The 20,642-nt window shown below is 39.1% G+C and overlaps 1 protein-coding gene across 2 annotated transcripts in view; it reads right to left on the bottom strand.

The window, feature by feature from the left end:
- Positions 1-20,642, bottom strand: part of GRID2 (glutamate ionotropic receptor delta type subunit 2) — a 1,144,662-nt gene that overhangs the window by 162,259 nt on the left and 961,761 nt on the right. For both annotated transcript variants that reach the window (XM_034440485.3, XM_060686953.2), the window contains exon 12: positions 19,533-19,671. In XM_034440485.3, coding sequence (XP_034296376.1) covers positions 19,533-19,671 — 139 coding nt within the window. The remainder of the gene's footprint in view (positions 1-19,532; positions 19,672-20,642) is intronic.

Genomic DNA, 20,642 nt, shown 5'->3' with positions numbered 1-20,642 from the left:
AATATTGGAAGACTGCTATCGTGTCTCCCCTGATCCTTCTTAAGCATACTTAAACTTAAACATGATTCATTTGTTATTAGTGGTAGTCATCTCTTGCAGTTAATCAGCTCATGAAGTATCTGATGTCATATGTAATGGGAACCAGAGAAAATCTAATAGTAAATTTGGTCTTAACAGGGTAATCACTATCTTCCTCTATAGAAAAGTTGATTTTAACATGGTAATCACTGTCTTCCTCTATAGAAAGGCCATGGAAAGGAAACAATAGTGAAATAAGCATCTTCTCAAATGTTGATAGTGAGAACAGTGGTAAATTATAATTGTTTGTCTTTTCTTGTCAGAAATTACATCTTTGCAACCAAGGAACACAAACCAGCTCTTGCATGTTATCAGCAATTATCACAATGAATGGTTTTGAAATAAAGGTGAGAAAGAAAAGGAAAGAAGTTACAGAAGGCTACCATTTGTTAATGTGTATCTAATCAAAGAATACAAGCTATTTTTTTAAATAAAACAACTCTTTGAATACCCATTAGAAGTGGTACTATTATACCTGGGACACAAAACAAAGAAAGCTTAGAAAATAAATATCCGCAGACCTTTCTGATAAATTTAGTATCATTTTATTTCTCAGCCCAACTCACTTCACAGGGCTATTGTTGTGGGGAAAATAGAAAGAGGCAAGTATATAATGCATGTTTGCTGCCTTGAGTTACTTACGAAGTAATAAAGCCCTGGATAAAAACCTAATAAATAAATAAAATAAAAATGCATGTAATATATTATTAAATCTCTGCATATTCAATGAAAAGTGGAACTGCACTTGTTTAAGTAAAACTACATATTTGCACGGATACAAATTTTAAGCACAGATGGTAGTAAATATACTGTATAGTCTAGGTATTCAGCATCTTAAAATCTTTAATCTGAGCTCTCTCAAAAATAACTATCAAACTGGATTTTTAAAGGACAGAATTGGAAAATTATTTGCTACCTGAGCAATGTCTGTCTGTCTGTCTGTCTGTCTTCCTACCTATCATCTATCTATCTATCTATCTATCTATCTATCTATCTATCTATCTATCTATCTATCTCTATATACATATATAATATATACACACATAGATACATACATACATACATACACACGAATTGTGTATAAGTGCACTGTACATCCCTCAAAGATGTGAGAGACAGGTTTGCAAGGTAGTCTCTACATTAACGTTTCTTAACAATAATTTTGGAAAGCTTAAAATATGTGGACTTCAACCCCAGAATTCCAAAGTTGCCAAGATTGAGAAACATTGCTCTAAATGAGACAGTTTGTCATAAATGGAATAGTGCAAGCATGTATTTTGGGCTGTACTTGTGCTTGTGGCATACTGGTCAATCTAGTCAAAATTGATACTGTTCTTATCATTAGAAAAAAAAAAGGTTGTATTGGCATGGGTATGATTTTTGGCTAGTAACCTCTATATTACAGTATTATATTAAAGTACTATATGAAAGCCTTGATTGATTAAAGCCATGATGAGCATTGGGGCATAGACAATATTTATGTGAAATAGGCTGTGGGTCAAAGTGTGTGTGAAAGGATGATTGCTGTAAAATAACAGAACAAGAGAAATATACTGCCAAAAGTGTATAAGGAGAAATAGTTGCAAAGACTGAAGAAGCTACTTGGATAAGCAGTTAAAAGTTTCAAACCAAAAAAAAAAGAAGACCAGTGGCCATGACTCAATTTCCAGACAGTTGCAAAAGGTCTGGAAATTGAGTCATGGCAACTGGTCTTCTTTTCTTATACAAAAGCAAAAACAAAACCGAGGGACTGTTATGATTAAAAAACAGAAAAAATGCAGAATATGTTGGGGAGAAATTAAAAAAAAAAAATCTTTAATTGGGTAAACAGAAGCATCCAGTAGAATATGATTAAAAACAAAAATGATGCAATCATTTGAAATAGGGTTGAAATGAGAAGAACAATTGGAAGAACAATTAGTGATAGAGTTTTATTTAAATGAATGCTGTCGATGTTAGTGTGCAAGAAAAAATATGAACAGGAAGCCATTGGACTGTGAAGATTTTGAAAAAAGGTTGCAGTTGCGGATGGTTTAATTTGAAAAAAGTTGAAATGCTTGTAGAGATATTGTGCAATTCATTCAAATATGTGTGAATCTGTACTGGATGATTGGAAGAATGAAGAAGGGGAAGTTAGTGAATGCAAAAACTTGTCAAGCCATTTGTTTGTTAAATGTACCTGGGAAGATATTTGTCAGAAGTCTGATCAAAAAGGGACAATGAACAAAATTTGGGAATTTGATGTAGTTTTATCCTGGAAAGATGACAATGGTAACCCACACCCTTTGTTTTGGCTGGAAAGGGTAGCGAGTCATGAGGCAACCAACACCAACAAGTTCTAGCTTCTGGGCTGAGTACCAAACAAAAGACGAGTAGTGGGACAAAATTTTCTCACCAAAATGTGTTGAGTACCAAATTCAATGAGTTTCAAAGCAGTCAAATACCAAGATATGACGTTGTGAAAAGGAAGGGATGACATTGCTTTCATAGTCAAAAAGACGTAATGACGACAGCAGGATGCAGTTAAGTGACCAAATAACATCCCTTCCATTTTGGGGGCAACCTTTTAATATGATGATTAGCCATGTTTATGCTCCAACCATTGATGCAGAAAAAGAGAAGGTTGACAGGTTTTATGATCCTTCTTTATGATCCCCCTTATGAACTTCAGTTCAATCTGAAGTTGCCAGAATACGCAAGCAAAATGCCAAAGTTGGAAATAAGAAGGAGAATGTAATTAGACTGTATGGCCAAGGCAAGTGAAGTGATGTAGGAGAATAACTTATCAGCATCTGCCAACTTCTTCACAGCTAATACAATCGTCCAACAACCAAAATGATGCCAATATGCAAGGACATCGCTAGATAAAGCACAAAGTCATCAAGCTGGTAGAAGGAGATGGAAGAGCTCAGTTGTAACAATAAAGATAATCCCACGGGTTGAATGTGGAACAGATCGCAAAGTGCTAATGTGCAAGTTCCATATCAAGCTAAAGCTGAGGAACAAAGACAGCTGGTTTCCACAATATGCTCTTGAGCATATATTCACACAATTTTCAAGGAGAACATCAAGAATCACTTTGAAGTCTTGAACATTATTGTTAGGGAGCCAGGGGAACTGTAGAATGAATTCAAAGAATGAATGTGAAAAGAGACTGCCAAAATTTTAAGAAACAGAAGAAAACAAACTGGATGTCCAAACAGATGGTGAGAATTGCCAAGATTAGAAAAGCCAAAGCCAAGGACAAAAACCACAGCAAGAAACTTATCAAAGAATTAGAGAAAGATGCACAGACAGAAAAGAGACCAGAAGAAGTATTATGATATCTATAAAGATACCTAAATTGGGATCAGACATAGAAAATAAATCAAGCCAGCCAAAAGGCCTCTGAACTCAGAAAAGCTTCAATTTGGCACTATCGATGGGAAGGCTAACAAAAACAGGAAAAGATTCTAATCAAACTATACTGGCAAATATGGAGAATGAGACTAGGGCCAATAGATGGACAGGTATACCAGTCGGCATACCGGTATCAATGAGAGAAGATTTAACAGAATGTGCAAATTTATCACATGTATCCTTAATTTCACATGGAAGCAAAACTCTAATCTACATTGTTGATCCTAAACATCGGTGATCTTAAACATCAGCAATGTAGATTAGAGCTTCGGATGGAAAGGAAAATGAATCTGGTTTTAGAAAAGGCTGAGAAACAAGAGATGTTATTGCTGATTCACACCGATAATTGAGAAAGCCAAAGGCCTTTGATTGTGTCAAGCTGTGGAATGTTAAGAAATTTTGGGCTTAGACAATTTAGAACTACGCAGCCTTCGGTCTGACCTAAACACACTACATAAAATTATCTGCTACCATGTCCTACCTGTCAATGACTACTTCAGCTTCAGCCACAACAACACACGAGCACACAATAGATAAAAACTTAAGGTAAACCGCTCCAAACTCGATTGCAGAAAATATGACTTCAGCAACAGAGTGGTCAATGCCTAGAATGCACTACCTGACTCTGTGGTTACTTCCCCAAACCCCCAAAACTTTAACCTTAGACTGTCTACTGTTGACCTCACCCCATTGCTAAGAGGTCTGTAAGGGGTGTGCATAAGCGTACCAGCGTGCTTACCATCCCTGTCCTAATGTTCCCTTTTATTCGTAACCATCTCATGTATTCATAATCATGTTTACACTTTTATCTGTAATCTTATATATGCTGGACAAATAAATAAAATTAATTAATTAATTAATTAATTAAATAAATAAATAAAGACAAACATCCCTCTTAGTGGATTGTTAAAAATGTCAAAATTCAGAGAAATGGCAAAACTGGCCTGTTTGGTCAAAGGAAAAAAAACAGCATTTTTTTTTTCTTTTAAAGACTGGAAATCTTTTTGCTGAAAGAAGAAAGAAATGATATGCTGATATTTGAATCTGAAGATTAAGCAATACGTGGATTAAATGGGTGTGTGTGTGAAGGGAATTGTATAACATATAATTGTATATATAACTGTATATAATGTATAACAGCCATGGGGGAACAGTGGTTAGAATGCAGTACTGCAGGCTACTTCTGCTGACTGCCGGCTGCCAGCAGTTGGGCAGTTCAATTCTCACCGGCTCAAGGTTGGCTCAGCTTTCCATCCTTCGAGGTCGGTAAAATGAGGACCTAGATTGTTGGGGGCAATATGCTGACTTTGTAAACTACTTAGAGAGGGCTGTAAAGCACTGTGAAGTGGTATATAAGTCTAAATGCTATTGCTATTTAGGAACAAGGTTAAGATTTAATTATCTGTTGTAAAGAAAGTTGGAAGTGACTTATTTATTAACTCTAGTTTATTTTTCATTACTTGTCTCTTTCCTTCTTTCTTTCCTTCTTTCCTTCTTTCTTTCCCTTTCTTTCTTTCTTTCTTTTTATTTCTTTTGCTTGCTTGCTTGTTTGCCTGCTTGTTTGCCTGCCTGCCTGCCTGCCAGCCATTCAGAAATTCATGGCAGAATCTCACATTGTAGGAGAGAAATAAAGGCCTTTGAAAAGATAATCTGATGCTTTGCTGTGTCTATTCCTACAACAATTACAATCAGTCAGGCAATACCTTACCATGTGGTACTATATGGAAGCAAAAATTGAACTTTGAAGAAGCTGAAAGAATGTTAATGCTCTGGAACTGTGATGGTGGAAAATACCCTAAATAGCTAAAAAAATAGACAAATGAAGCATAGAGTAATCCAGAATCCCCACTTGGAACCCAAATGACTTGGCTCGAATTATGTACCATATTTTGTGATATATATAATGTGAAGACCTGGTGCCTATGAAAAGCACACAATACTGGGAAAGGTAGAAAGGGAGGAAAAAAATTAAGATCACCTGCAAGCTGGACTAATTCAACTACAATGATGATAATAGGTGCATGGTTGGAGACATGAAGTTTTAGGTTGGAAACAGGTTGTCCTAAAGGAGGTTTGTTTATTTATTTATTTATTTATATTTATTTATTTATTTATTTATTTATTTAATCAAATTTATATAGTCATGAAAAGTTTACACTGAAGTAATGACACATAATTGATCAACCAATCAATCAAAACATGAATAAAAAATGAAATGCAAATGGTTCAGGATTGAGCATGGAATAAGATTATTTAATGTATGGATAGATTAAGGAGAGCTTTCAGTGACAGTCAATGGGTGTAGATCAGAGGTGGGTTTCAGCAGGTTCTGACCAGTTCTGGAGAACCAGTAGCGGAAATTTTGAGTAGTTTGGAGAACCGGTAAATACCACCTCTTAGTGACCCCGTCCCCATCTATTCTCTGTCTCCCAAGTCTTAGCTGATCAGGAGGAAATGGGGATTTTACAGTATCCTTCCCCTGGAGTGGGGAGGGAATGAAGATTTTACGGTATCCTTCCACTGCCACGCCCACCAAGCCACATCCACCAAGCCATGCCACGTCCACCAAGCCACACCCACAGAACCGGTAGTAAAAAATTTTTGAAACCCACCACTGGTGTAGGTTGAAGATGTGAATGTATGCATTCAGCTGTGTGCTAATGGTGCTGTGTTGTTAGCTGAACACCTGAATGTGTTGCAATGAATGTTAGATAAGCTGTATATTGCATAATGTAATAAAGAGTATGGTTCTGAAAATTAATGTATCCACAACCAAGGTAGCTATATTTGATGGGGGGAAATGCAATAAATAATTATAAGTTATATATAAATCATGCCAAAGAAAATAATAAGCAGGTGAATTTTTGTATTCTGTTAGAATGTTTACCAAATATGGGAAAATTGATAGAAAATGTTAAAATGAAAATGCTGGTAGAAAAATTATGGATGATACAGTATGCGATCTGCTGAAACTAATCTAAAATTGTTGTTTATGAGGAGATGCTTGCATCCAATTGTTTATATGCAGAGAATGTTGCACATGTTAGGAAAAAAGGTAAAAGTCACCATGAATGAATGCTGACTGAAAGTGGTCTGAATACAAAAACGAGAGGCATATATTGAGGTGGTTTGATCCTATAGATGTAAGGAACAGGGGATCACATTTTAAAAACCAACATAAGAAATGGTTGAATGGGGTTGATAATGTTCCTTATCAGGTAGAGTGTCTATGGAGATTCTCAGTCATCCAGGTCATGGTTGTCCCAAAGGTGCTAATTTCAAGAGGCAACTGGACTTTCTTGTGAGTGGTAGGGTGACCTAGAGGTGGCGCTCCCACCTCCCAATCAGGAGGCTGTGAGTTCGATCCTAGATTAGAGGCAGATATTTCTCTCTCTGGGCACAATGAGAATATATCTGCTGAACAAAACTCTGCATTGGCGACAGGAAGGGCATCCGGCCATTAAACCTTGGTAAGAGGTTAAGAGCCTTGGTAGTACAGTGGTCTAAGCCACCTTGTTATTAAGCTGGTTATTAAGACCAGCTGCCTGCAATTACTACAGGTTTGAATCTTGCCAAGGCTCAAGATTGACTCAGCCTTCCATCTTTTCTAAGGTAGGTAAATTGAGGACCCAGTTGTGGGGGCAATAAACTGACTTTGTATAAATATACAAAAGAATGAAGGCTATTTCTTAGCGCATTGTAAGCCGCCCTGAGTCTCCGGAGAAGGGCAGCATATAAATCAAATTAAAAAAACAACAACACTCTGCTAGCTCCATTCAGTTGCCCAGACTCCACCCTGCAAAGGATTATGCGATCATTAAAAGATGACGATGAACTGGACTTTGTTTTTCTTTGAAGACGTTTCGGTTCTCATACAAGCTTCAGCTCTCCTGCAGAAAGCACAGCTCCAGCTTTTCAATGACTCAGGCAAATCCTGAGGACACAGGTAAAGCTCCAAGTGGCCTCAACGACTCTCTAAAAGAATGCAAATGACCAGCTGTCTGCAAGGAATATAAATCCTCCCATTCCCCACCATCCAATCAGAGCTGAAAAAGTTTCTTGAATGAGAAGTGAAACGTCTTCAAAGAAAAACAAGAAAGTCCAGTTGTCTCTTGAAAAAAAGCATCTTTAGAGAGGTAGAGATTTAAAGATCAAAAAGTATGAAACAATGCATGGAGCAGATGGAAAGAAGGATGATTGCAAGTTAAGAAAGATATAAAGAAGCATACCAAATTTGGATGTGTATAAGAGATAGAAATACATTTTATTTTATTTATATTTTAAGCTATATTTTCTTACCCCATTCCTTTAATTTACGTGAATTATCTCTGCTTACTCCTTTGGATAACATAGAAATTGAATGGTGTGCTGCATACGTGTGCATCCCTGGTGGGTTTCAAATTTTTTTACTACCGGTTCTGTGGGTGTGGCTTGGTGGGTGTGGCATGGCTTGGTGGGCGTGACTTGGTGGGTGTGGCAGGGGAAGGATACTGTAAAATCTCCATTCCCACTCCACTCCAGGGGAAGGTTACTGCAAAATCCACATTTCCTCCCAATCAGCTGGGGGAATTGTGAGGCAGAGAATAGATGGGGGAGGGGCCAGTGAGAATTTTTACTATCGGTTCTCCGAACTACTCAAAATTTCCACTACTGGTTCTCCAGAACTGGTCAGAACCTGTTGGAACCCACCTCTGGTGTGCATTGAAGTTCAAACTGAAATAAAAATAAAATTCCTGCATTCTGCAGTAAATCCATCAATCCAAAATATATTGTGGGAAGATATTTCATACCAACCTTGAACTTAACTCTGTGGAGTTAATCCCGTCACCTTAATATTCCACCTCTCCCATGAACAGAAAGGGGTTTCAATATTTCAGCCTCAAACAGTGCATAAAATAGCCGAGTTTTCTTTTAATCTATCTTTTCATGAGCTTTATATTATTTATATACCCAAATAACAGAGAGGGAACATGCTGTGCTGCGTATATTTTCATAGAAAGATTTCATTTTAATAAATAGGAACTTTCTGAACCTTTTGTTCATTTGGTAGTCCTCTAGCTTCTTCATCTTATTCTCACAGCTTCTCTTCCAACCCCTAGTGTTTTCTTCCTTTCTTTTTTTCATCAGCACATGCACATTAGAGCCGTTATACATATATGGAATTCTGAAATACCACCAGCTTCAAATCAATTTTCAGGCTGAAAGTCTGCAGACCTGACATATTTCCCTTTATTTACCCATCCTTATGGACCACTTAGGCAGGCCTTCCTTTTTTTAATGACATTCATTAGACTTTCTGAAGAACTCCTCCAATCTAACAGCTAGGAGCCATTAAGAATTTGCTGGCACAAATTAGCTTTATGCCAAGTGCACAAATCTCGCTGATGACACTTAAGGGCAGATAAAAGGGATGGGATGTTTAGAGTCTTTTGCAAAGCCAACGGAAAATTATTTTAAAAAATGCACACATAAGAGATTGCAGAACCTGAACTGAAATGTAGGAAACGGCCCCTCCAATCTTTCAGATACGTTCAACTACAAAAACTCAGCTTGCTGGAAGATAACACAGGTTGTAGGTCCAGGATTTCTGGAGGAAACAAATTGGGGATAGCTATTTTGCCATCTTCTACAGTCATAAAATTACTATTTTGTGTTATAGAAGTATACTTCTATAGAATCCAATAAATCCTATAGAAAAATAGGATTTCATTGCAATCCAACAACAGGTGAGCCACTCATTTCCTGCCAATGTGGTGTTGTATGTCATTTTAAGGTTCCTGAAGGAAGTGCATAAGATGAACAAAAAAATTGACTTGCTGGGCTAAGCTGTGCCCAGTAGTATCTCCTTATCTCTCTTTTGAGACTCACACACTGGTTTTACAGTCATTGAACAGTCAATTCTATCATTTATAACCAGGACATCAACTATACTGTTTCTAAACATGTATGTTTAGTTTGGGGCACTAAGGTTAATATGCATTTAGTATAATACCCTTTCCCTTAAGTGGGTGGGAGAGTGTGGAGTTTATAACCTATTGTAGGGGTGTCAAACTCGATTTCATTGAGGGCTGCATCAGAGTTATGTTGGACCTTGGGGGCTGGGATGGGCATGGCTGGGGTGGGCGTGGCCAGCTCAACATCACTCATGTTGGGGGCGCCTGTGGTGGCCCAAACACTCTGCCAGTGAAAACGGGCTCCTGAGCTCTGTTTTTGGCTATGACGGCCTCTTGCAACCCTCTGCCAGTGAAAACAGAGCTCACTGGTAGAGGGTTGCAGCAAAAACAGAGCTCGAGAGAAAATGGCAGTTCCTTTGCCATTTTCGCTGGCAGAGGCACTGCAGGCTGGTCCAGGCTGGTCCTGCAGGCCAAATCTAAGCACTCCATGGGCCGGATCCAGGCCCCGGGCCTTGAGTTTGACACCCTTGACCTATTGGGTGCTCAGTAATTTTATTTAACTTTTTATTCTTTATTTATGAGCACAATTATTTTACTGCCTGTGTCGTTGGACTCCAAGCAGTTTATAGATAGTAAAACAACAATAACATAAAATTACCTTAAGAAATGTTAATACCAAATTAATAATGATTAATATCAAATAAGAAAAATATACACATCGGCATATGGATGTAGGCAGTTGTGACCGTATCCAGAAAAGGTCTTCCAGAAAAGTTCAAGTGGTTACTAGCTTGAGAAGACTATGAAATGGATGGATATTCTTGCCTCAGGAAGCAAACTATTTCTTAGAAGTGCAGCTGGTATCAAGAATGCTCACCATTCAGCCCTCTCTTGGTAGACTGGGACCTTTGATAAGTATTTTTCACCTGAGACTACTGTTCTGACCTAGGCTTCACAAAAGCACAAAGCAGATCCTTGTCCTGACAAAACCCCTTTTTATTAAGCTAATGTGAATTCTTCTCATTCACACTCAGCAAAGTCCCGGGAAACTGTCTTTCAAGGGTGAATTTACAATCACAGAGCTTATCAGGCTTGGAGAGCTGCCAGGCCGATATCTTCCAAACTGCAATCCTGTACAAGAAAATACTTGGCAAGGAGTCTCTGAGAGTCACAAACAGATCTTCACACTAATGAAATGAACTAATTGTCTCCTGCAAACTCCCCTCCCCTTTCGCGCCTCTTTATTCCCTATGGGAGGGGCTATTCACCGTCCACCTGTGACTTTACTCCCGATTTGGCCCTTGTTCCTTAACTGTTCCCTTCTCCTGGCAGCTCTGTGCATGTGCACATCGGGAACAGGCTCCAGCTGTTCTTCAGCTCTACTTATCTCTGAAGGTAGCTGATAACTGTCGGACGGCCCTGGCCCCCTCTCTGCCTCTGACGCAGAGCACTCATCAGAGCCTTCCCCAGTCTCCAGGACTGGCCCATGTTCCTCCCCAACCTCCTCACTGTCCAAGTCTGCCACTGGCCGCCGAAGGGCCACAACAACTGCTTAGGACAGGCAGGCAGTTGTGCAAAAACCATATATAGTTTTAAAGGTACCAGGGTTCTGAGTTTCACTTGGAAACATCTTGGCAACCAGTGGACCACCTAAAGCAGTTGTACAATGTGGCAATGAGCAGGTAAGATGCCGCCTTCTGTACCAGTTGAAGTTTTCAAGTGGTTTTCAAGGGCTGCATCATGTAGACTGAATTACAAGACATTTTAATATCTACAGTATCTATCTTTCACTTATCTATCACCTATCTAACTATAATCTGTCTATCATCTATCATCTAGCTATCCTCTAGCTATCATCTATCTCTATGTCTCTATCATCTGTCTCTTTATCCATCTCTCTATGTATCATCTATCTATCTATCTATCTATCTATCTATCTATCTATCTATCTATCTATCTATCATCTATCTATTATCTATCTATCTATCTATCTATCTATCTATCTATCTATCTATCTATCTATCTATCTATCTATCTCTCTTCTCTCATCTCTCATCTCTCATCTCTCATCTCTCATCTATCTCAGGTGTGTCCAACTGGCAACCCACAGGCCAGATGCATCATTCGCAGTCCATGCCCACCCCAGCTCCACGAAGGGGAAAAACATCATGAAACATCAACATGATGTCAACGTGATGTCAACGTGATGCGGCGGGTTTGATACCTGTGATCTATCTGGTTTCAGCATTTGGGTTTGACTAGTCTATAGAAAAGAAGGACTGGGGTGACATGAAAGCAGTATTCCAGTATTTGAGAGGTTGCCACAAAGAGGAGGGTTCAACATATTTATCAAAGCACCTGTAGACAGGACAAGAAACAATAGATGGAAACTAATCAAGGAGAGAAGCAACCTGGAATTAAGGAGAATCTTCCTAATGATGAGCACACTTAACCAGTGGAACAGTTTGCCTTCAGAAATTGTAAGTGCTTCATCACTGAAGGTTGTTAAGAAGAGTTTGGACATGTCTGAAATGTTATAGGTGTTTTCTGTTGAGTAGGGGTCGGACTTCCAGCTCTATACCAATTGATTGATTGATTGATTGATTGATCTCTATCTATCATCTATCAAAATTTGGAAGGACTGCAATCAAGGCAGTGGTTTGCTTCAGAAGAATCCACAGATTTTTGCTGCCCTAATCAAGAGACAGGACCGATTTTGCAAGAATGCAGGACAATGTATTTCAGTTTATGTTCTGTTTCATTCTGAATTGACCTGTCAATCCACCAATGGAGCAATTATGTCCAGAAAATGAACCTGATATCTAGGCCAATGGTAATGGATGGGCAGCTTTTGCTGTCTTTTAGAGGACTGCCTTTTTAAAAGCACCAGCCAAATCAACTTAATGGCCAATTTGCTAAAGGCAAGAAGGAGCTGCTAGACAAAAATAATAGCCTAATAAAAACTACACTAGATTACCACCTCCCTTTGGATTTGGTTTATTTGTACATAAGCAGTGTGGACACCATAATAATTTGTTTAGAACTGGAATTGATGTGTGTACCCAAAGCTTTCCACAATCTCTCAAAAATCTAGATAAACCATATATCTCTGTCCTCAGAAAAGGAAGAATGTGTCCCCAAAAAGGAAACCGTATAAAAGCTAATGAAAGATGCTGTAAAAAAAAAAAAAGTTAGCTATTCAAGTTTAATTTCAAGTTGCTACTTATTCTCTTAATAAGCATTTGCATCTCCGGAGAGTGATCTTTCCAACATCAGATCACATATAGCGTTTTCTATAATTGCAAGTGTAGTTTGCAGGGCACCTAATGATAATGGAATAGGAGACAGCCATTCCTCAGTCTGCGGTTTCTAACGAGGATATCTTGCCAATTGGCGACTGTTGCTTCCAGAATTCATCACGGCCACAACATCAAGGTAAGATCTAACATAGCAACTTGCCTACATATACCGCTGTTAGAATAATTAATAACTATTACAGATGCTGGGGAACACCACTGAGTTATGGTGATGTGAATATACTTCATCTTCAAACTCCAGGAATTGTTCCTTCACTGCTTAAAAAGCAAACCAGAACTATGATAGATATGAGCCCCCCCCCGCCCCCCCGTATAATAGCAAATAACTAGAAAACAGACTAATAAGAGCAGAAGATAAATGTAAAACATATATTATATATGCAGGAATTTTCCTGGTATTACATGAAAAGAGAACTGCTCCCAGCCTCGACAAAAATACTTGGATACCTTACTAGGTATTCGGCCAGGGGGGCTAAGTAAGAAAAAATGGTATCTCACTCTACATATTTTAGTCGCAGCTAGAATAGTGTTCGCCCAACAATGGAAAGAAAAAGAGATACCGGCCAGTGTCCAAATTATAAATAAAGTATTAGAGTGCTCTGAAGCGGACAGAATGGTTGAAAGAAAAAGAGGATTCTGAATTTTTTCAAAGTTGGGACAGTTGGTACCGGTGGTTGAATAAAAGGATTGAGATGAAGTGAGGGCCTAAGTCAATATGAGGAGAGATATACTTATCTAGATTGAAAGATAATTGTTTGAAAACCATATTTGGGGATTATTTATTTTATTTTGTGTTGTGGGCACAATTATTTATTAATGAGGGCAGGAATATTATCTGCCGGGATGGATGTGTTTGTATGTCTAGTGTTATGAATGGGGGAGGGAGGGAGGGAGGGGAATGTATGGTTTTTGTTGTTATGTATAATCAATGTTTTTGTCTTATGTTGATTTTAACTTGGAAAATTTAATAAAATTTATTTTTTTAAAAAATACTTGGAGAAGCATCGTTCTATGCAATTTTCACTGCAATCAATTAATTTTGGTCTTTGAAATCCAAAATATTCAATAGACCAGCCTAAATATGTTATAATGTACTAGAAACCTATATGCTACCTTAGTTAGGAAGTGTAGCAGAGGTAGCACTCAGAATAGGATTAAAACGTCAAGCAAAAAAAAGAAGAATAAACCTCCCAGTAAAATATATGCTATGCATTGAATATGACTAACCTCAACAAACCACTGAAAGGAAGCCCATTTCTACATTGTACTCTAAAGCATTTTCAGTTTCTATGACTTTATGAAAGGCCAACAGGGTCATGTGGACCTCAGGAGAAAACTACTCCACAGGATAAGTGCAGCTAGCAAGAAGGCATGCCTTTTCGGTCCTGCAAGATGACGTTGATGTACAGCTGGGATCAGCAGAACATCAAATGATTCTGGGTGGGCAGAAATAACAGGAGGAAAACAGTTCAGTATGTAACCAGGTCCCAAGCAATGATGAGCTATATACAGTATGGTAAAGGTAAAGGTTCCCCTCGCACATATGTGCTAGTCGTTCCCGACTCTAGGGGGCGGTGCTCATCTCCGTTTCAAAGCCAAAGAGCCAGTGCTGTCCGAAGACGTCTCCATGGTCATGTGGCCGGCATGACTAAACGCCAAAGGCACACGGAATGCTGTTACCTTCCCACCAAAGGTGGTCCATATTTTTCTACTTGCATTTTTTATATGTTTTCGAACTGCTAGGTTGGCAGAAGCTGGGACAAGTAACGGGAGCTCACCCCATTACGCGGCACTAGGGATTCGAACCGCTGCACTGCTGACCTTTCGGTCAACAAACTCAGTGTCTTAGCCATTGAGCCACTGCATCCCTTTATATACAGTAGGTAACTGTTAAAACCACGAACTCTATCTGGAAGCCTAATGGTAACCAGTTCAGCCCACAGAACAGTGGTGTTACATGGACAAAATAAGAAGCGTTCATAACTAGTTCCTGCCTTCTGGATTACTCGTAGATTTCTAGTGATCTTCAAAGGTAGCACCATGTAGAATGCCTTGTAATTGTTCAAAAGAAAGATGGTCATGGTACAAGTGATTGTGAGAAGGCATTTCTCACAATTTCCTGACAGTTAGAACAATTAATCAGTGGAACAACTTGCGTCCAGAAGTCGTGGATGCTCCAACACTGGAAGATTTTAAGAAGAGATTGGACAACCATTTGTCTGAAATGATATAGGGTTTCCTGCCTGAGCAGGGTATTGGACTAGAAGACCTTCAAAGTCCCTTCCAACTCTGTTATTCTGTTATTTCAGTTCAGAAAGAGATACAATCCCTGCACAAGGTGAATGCCTGCTGGTTACAGCTGTTGCCTGACTGAGATGTTAGTTCTTTCCAGTAGTCTATGGAGATTCTCAGTCATCCAGGTCATGGTTGTCCTTAAGGTGCTTTTTAAAGAAGCAACTGGACTTTGTTTTTCTTTGAAGATGTTTCGCTTCTCATCCAAGAAGCTGGGTACACTATTCAAGACCTGAGAGACCAGATTACAGATAGATCATCACAGAAAAACCTTATCTATGTGGTTGCCAAGACTCAACCTTAACTTGGTAGCACACAGTATCCCTCTCTCCTCTCCTCTCCTCTCCTCTCCTCTCCTCTCCTCTCCTCTCCTCTCCTCTCCTCTCCCCTCTTTCTCTTTCTCTTTCTTCTCTATCCTCTTCGGGATAGTTTGGAGAAAACTTTCCCCCTGAAGAGCAAATATTACTTTAGCCTCATTACTTAATGATTTGTGTTTTGGATCTAACTTCTAAAGTTATGAGAGACAGAATGCCAGCTTGTGATGAGACAAGGAAGATAAATATTTTTATGTGCTGTGCAAAAAGGACCAGGGAGATTAATCCAAGTTCCTGTGATCCTGATCGGTTAGTCTTTGTCCCTTTCTTCCATGGAAGTATGTGTGTGTAAAGGAAATAACAATTAAGATGGCTAAAATCTGTGGTATCACATGTCTTAAGGAACGGTTGGAATCTTAAGGTAAGGTCCATTTGATTTATTTCCATTTGCTTATTTCATATTTTAGGGATGATGCTTAAGCAACTGTGATCCATGGCTTGCAATTGAAATGGCTCCGTAAGATTGGGATGCTGGATATTAGAAACTCAGGAGCATTTCATTTTAATAAGAGCACAACAAAACAAGAACAAAAACATACGAACTAATTTAGCTCCTGACAATTTGTAATTGCACAATATAGCTCTCATCAGATTGCAAAGGCACTGCTTCACATAGATTAAAACAATTCACCCCAAAAAGAGTGCATTAAAGTTTATGTATTACAATGGCATATAGAAAACAACAACATGCCTGCAGAATGAACAAGTTTGTCTTATAACATGGAAACTGTCTGCACAGAGACAATTAGTCACCCAATAATGAGGATGAACATCTAATTGCTTATTCTAAAGCACATTTATTTATGACGCATTCATTTATTCCTATAAAGCTTTGCCTAAGCAATTTTATTCTCCTTTTCTTTTTTTCCTATAGTTATATGGTTATGAGAATTAATTCTAATACAGACTGAACAGACAGGACACAAAAAGAATTACTTTCCGCTTTGTCTAGGTGGCTTAAAAATTTGAACGCTTGCTGGGTGGCTTAGAGATTTGGATGAATCAATTAACAGTAGAAAGAACAGTTCATTTTCCTTTTGGAGAAAATAATAAATTTATTGGAATTCAGTTTCAGTAGTCAGAGCCAAAGATCACACAATAAATAGCCATTGCCTAAATGTTCAAAGGCTTTCCAGAGATATTTAGTCTAATGAGAACTGTGGCATAAGAAAACAGAATGCATTTATTTAGGGAGTTTTGCAGTCAATTTAGAAGTATCCAGGCACTTCCAAGTTGAAAAGATTAGTCTGTGACATGACCATTGTCTGGGGGATATTCAGTTGGAGCCTCCTTTTATGTTGTTGGCAGGAGCTGGAGGAAAGGACGCGGGCTCACCCCAACCCACAGCAGCACTTGAGTCTCGAATATGGTCTTGCTAACTTCCAATAAGCATCCTAACCATAAGAGCCACTGTGCTCCTTGTTTAGGGAGTTGAAGCTGGGGTGAAATGCTACAGGTTTGGACCAGTTCAGCCAAACCGGTAGTGATGGTGGTGGGTGATTCAGAGAACTGGTAGCGACGGCAGTGCGAGGCTCCGCCCACCTGCCAGGTTGTCGTTATTTCCTGGTTTTAACCAGGAAGTAACCTGTTTTTTACCCTCTGTACATGCGCAGAAGGGTTTGAGCATGCACAGAGGGTCCATGTGCGCATGTGATGCACGCACATGGAGCGAGCACGCATGTGCGGCACATGCACTTCTGAACCGGTAGGAAAGGTAAGTAGATTTCAACCCTGAGTTGAAGGGAGCGGAATTTTAATTTTATAGGAAGAGAGAGAGAGTATGGTTATATCTAGACCAGTATTTCTCAATCTTAGCAACTTTAAGAATTGTGGATTTCAACTCCCAGAATTCACTGGCCAATCACAATGACTAGGGAAGTCTGAGGATTGATACCCACACCTCTTAAAGTTGCCCAGGCTGAGAAATGCTGATCCAGACCATTTTGAATTGTTATATTCTCTCTCGCTTGCAGGTTTGCCAAGGTCTGCAAAGATCAATAATAAAGATGCAGGACATATTTTTCACAAAAAAAAAAAGAAAGAAGAAGACACGATAGAGAAAATGCCTAGGTATGCTTTCTATATAGGGAATAACTGCAAGTTTAGGGAACAGGTAATTCCTCTCCTGCCCCCTGGCAGAGACCTTGACTATCCTATGGCAGTGGCTTCAGAATAAATGGAGCTGCCCTTAGGAGAAGAGGACAGTTCTCTCCCACACAGACAGTAAAACAGTGGCCAAAAGTAGTAAAACAGTGAGAGTCAAAAAACCTTTCACCTCCCAGCAAATAAGATGAGACCACCAGCCATTCTGAAAGTCTTTGTTTTCCTTTTCCTCTGTTATTAAAACAGGGAAGAAAAAAAGTAAAAGAAACAAAGCAAAAAAACCCCAACAAGGATTCTAGTGTTGTCACCAACATTACTACTGTAATCACTGTTAATCTATCTCATAATCTAATCATGTCTCAAGGCGCTATTTAGAACCTTTGTCGAAATGCTGTATCTGAGAATATATTCTAGGGTTACACCAGATTAATTATGGAACTATTGGATTTTTCTGACAGTTAGAACTATGAATCAGTGAAAGGACTTGTGTCCAGAAGTTGTGGGATCTCCAGCACAGGAGATCTTTAAGAAGAAAATTGGGCAACCATTTGTCTGAAATGGTACAGGGTTTCCTGTCTGAGCAAGGGGTTGGACTAGAAGACCTCCAGCTCTGTTATTCTGTTATTTATTGGTTCGATTTTCTATTTCGATTTATATGCCGCCCTTTTCCGGAGACTCAGGGCGGTTTACAATGCGTTAAGCAATAGCCTTCATACTTTTGTATATACCTGCTTAGTAGGGCTTTCGCGCCCCCCCCAAGCGGTGTTCTTTTTTATACAAAGTCAGCTTATTGCCCCCACAAACCGGATCCTCATTTTACCTACCTCAAAAGGATGGAAGGCTGAGTCAACCTTGAGCCTGGTGAGATTTGAACTTGCAATAATTGCAGGCAGCTGGTGTTACTTAACAGTGCTTTAATCTGCTGTGCCACCAAGGCTCTATATATTCTACTATTCTGAAATTTATTTATTTATTTATTTATTTATTTATTGATTGATTGATTGATTGATTGATTGGTTCGGTTTATATGCCGCCCTTTTCCAGAGACTCAGGGTGGCTTACAATGTGTTAAGCAATAGCCTTCCCAAGCGGTGTTCTTTTTTATACAAAGTCAGCTTATTGCCCCCACAAACTGGGTCCTCATTTTACCTACCTTGAAAGGATGGAAGGCTGAATCAACCTTGAGCCTGGTGAGATTTAATTGCAGGCAGCTGGTGTTACTTAACAGTGCTTTAGTCTGCTGTGCTACCAAGGCTCATGAAATGATGGGTGCAGGCAGCCATCAGCCATACTTACTGGCCAGACTTATTTGTGTGTGTGTGTGTGTGTGTGTGTGTGTTTCACTATGATTAGTCTTATTTTAAAAATTATAGGGATGGGAGCAAAAGGCAAGGGAGATAGAATGTTACTGTAAAAGGTAAAAGTAAAGGTTCCCCTTGCACATACATGCTAGTCATTCCCGACTCTAGGGGGTGGTGCTCATCTCTGTTTCTAAGCCGAGAACCAGCACAATTCCGTGGTCATGTGGCCAGCATGACTAAACACCGAAGGCGCACGGAACACTGTTACCTTCCCACAAAGTGGTTCCTACTTTTCTACTTGCATTTTTTACGTGCTTTCGAACTGCTAGGTTGGCAGAAGCTGGGAAAAGTAACGGGAGATCACTCCGTTACGCAGCACTAGGGATTCGAACCACCGCTTTCTGATCGACAAGCTCAGCATCTTAGCCACTGAGCCAGTGCGTCCCCCTAATTACTGTATTACTGTTAATGTAAGGCAGTTCAAATAACTAACAGGTTTATTGCATGCTAACACTCTCTATAAGAACCTGAAATACTAATGGTCAAAGCAAATTGGCGGTATAAGAGTCAACGGAATTCAAGGTGGGTTGGACTTAGATCTCATGTGGGCATGAAGGGACCAAGGATGATGACATGCTTGAACCATCCCTTGGGCTCAGCCTGGTCATCTCCTACTTCTACACTCTAGCCTTCTGGTTGGGTAGGCTTGGATTTTGGCCAAAGGTGTTTTCCAATTCCTGGTTGACTCTTACTCCCAAGCTTGTGCAAACTTACTGGATGGAGTTCTCAATGCGAGTGATGGTGAGGAAAGCCGCTAGATTTGCAGTGTAGGATGAGATGACGATCAAGGCAAACAGCCACCAGGCACCCATCATCATTCGCGTTGCCAGTGTGGTATAGGGAACTTCTCCTCCTGTGGAGCAAGAAGGGTAGAATGATAAGAATTTTAATAGCAGAAGAAAATCCCTTTATTCTTAAGGAACATGTTCATATAAAACAACATCATTGATATCAGTCTAGGAAAACTCCAGTCTTGGAGTTCTGGGTAGGAGTCCACAATTAACATCTATAGATGAAACCCATCAAAGGACACCATTCCATGATACTTAGTAAGAGGATCCTCTTAAATAGATTTCTGCTATTTATCAGGAAACCTGGTTCAATATCTAATATAAAGAGCAATAGTCCAGAAGTATTTCTATTACTTTGCAAGGTTTTTTTGCTATTGATTTTAATTAACTCTCTGGAAATGTAGATATTTTTCAGAAAGTGATCTGGTATCAACACATCTATATATCAACACACCATCTGATTGTTCTTTAGTATATCAAGACACAAGTAGAGTTTCTAAATGCAATAATGCACATACAGACATTGGAGGCAGAAAAGAGAAAGAAGGAGGTATTAATTTAATAAATAATTCATAAGGGAACTAAGGCATGGGGTTGGACTAGAAGACCTCCAAGGTCCCTTCAAACTCTGTTATTCTATTTCTAAATATTTCTAAATTAAACTCAGACATTTTTTTTTCTCTTTGTGGTTAAGTTAATGAATAAAATAAAATCAACTGAAAAGTGCAACCAATTATTATACAATGCAGTCATTCAAATAATACTTTTATAATTTTTTTATATCTGGAGATAAATACATATATTTGCATTGATAAAAGAAAAACATCTATCCTTCCTTCCTTCCTTCCTTCCTTCCTTCCTTCCTTCCTTCCTTCCTTCCTTCCTTCCTTCCTTCCTTCCTTCCTCCCTCCCTCCCTCCCTCCCACCCACCCACCCACCCTGTCACCTCTGATCATGGATTGTTCATTCAGTGAACATGAATAATTTGGTTGATAAATATAGAGACAGAAAAATAGGTTATTCAGATAGCCTT

Source organism: Pantherophis guttatus, chromosome 8, assembly GCF_059756535.1.
Source record: "Pantherophis guttatus breed Tessera chromosome 8, ASM5975653v1, whole genome shotgun sequence".
NCBI classification, from domain to species: Eukaryota; Metazoa; Chordata; class Lepidosauria; order Squamata; family Colubridae; genus Pantherophis; species Pantherophis guttatus.
Note: the sequence above shows the minus strand (reverse complement) of the source record. Positions and strands in the feature narration are given on the sequence as shown.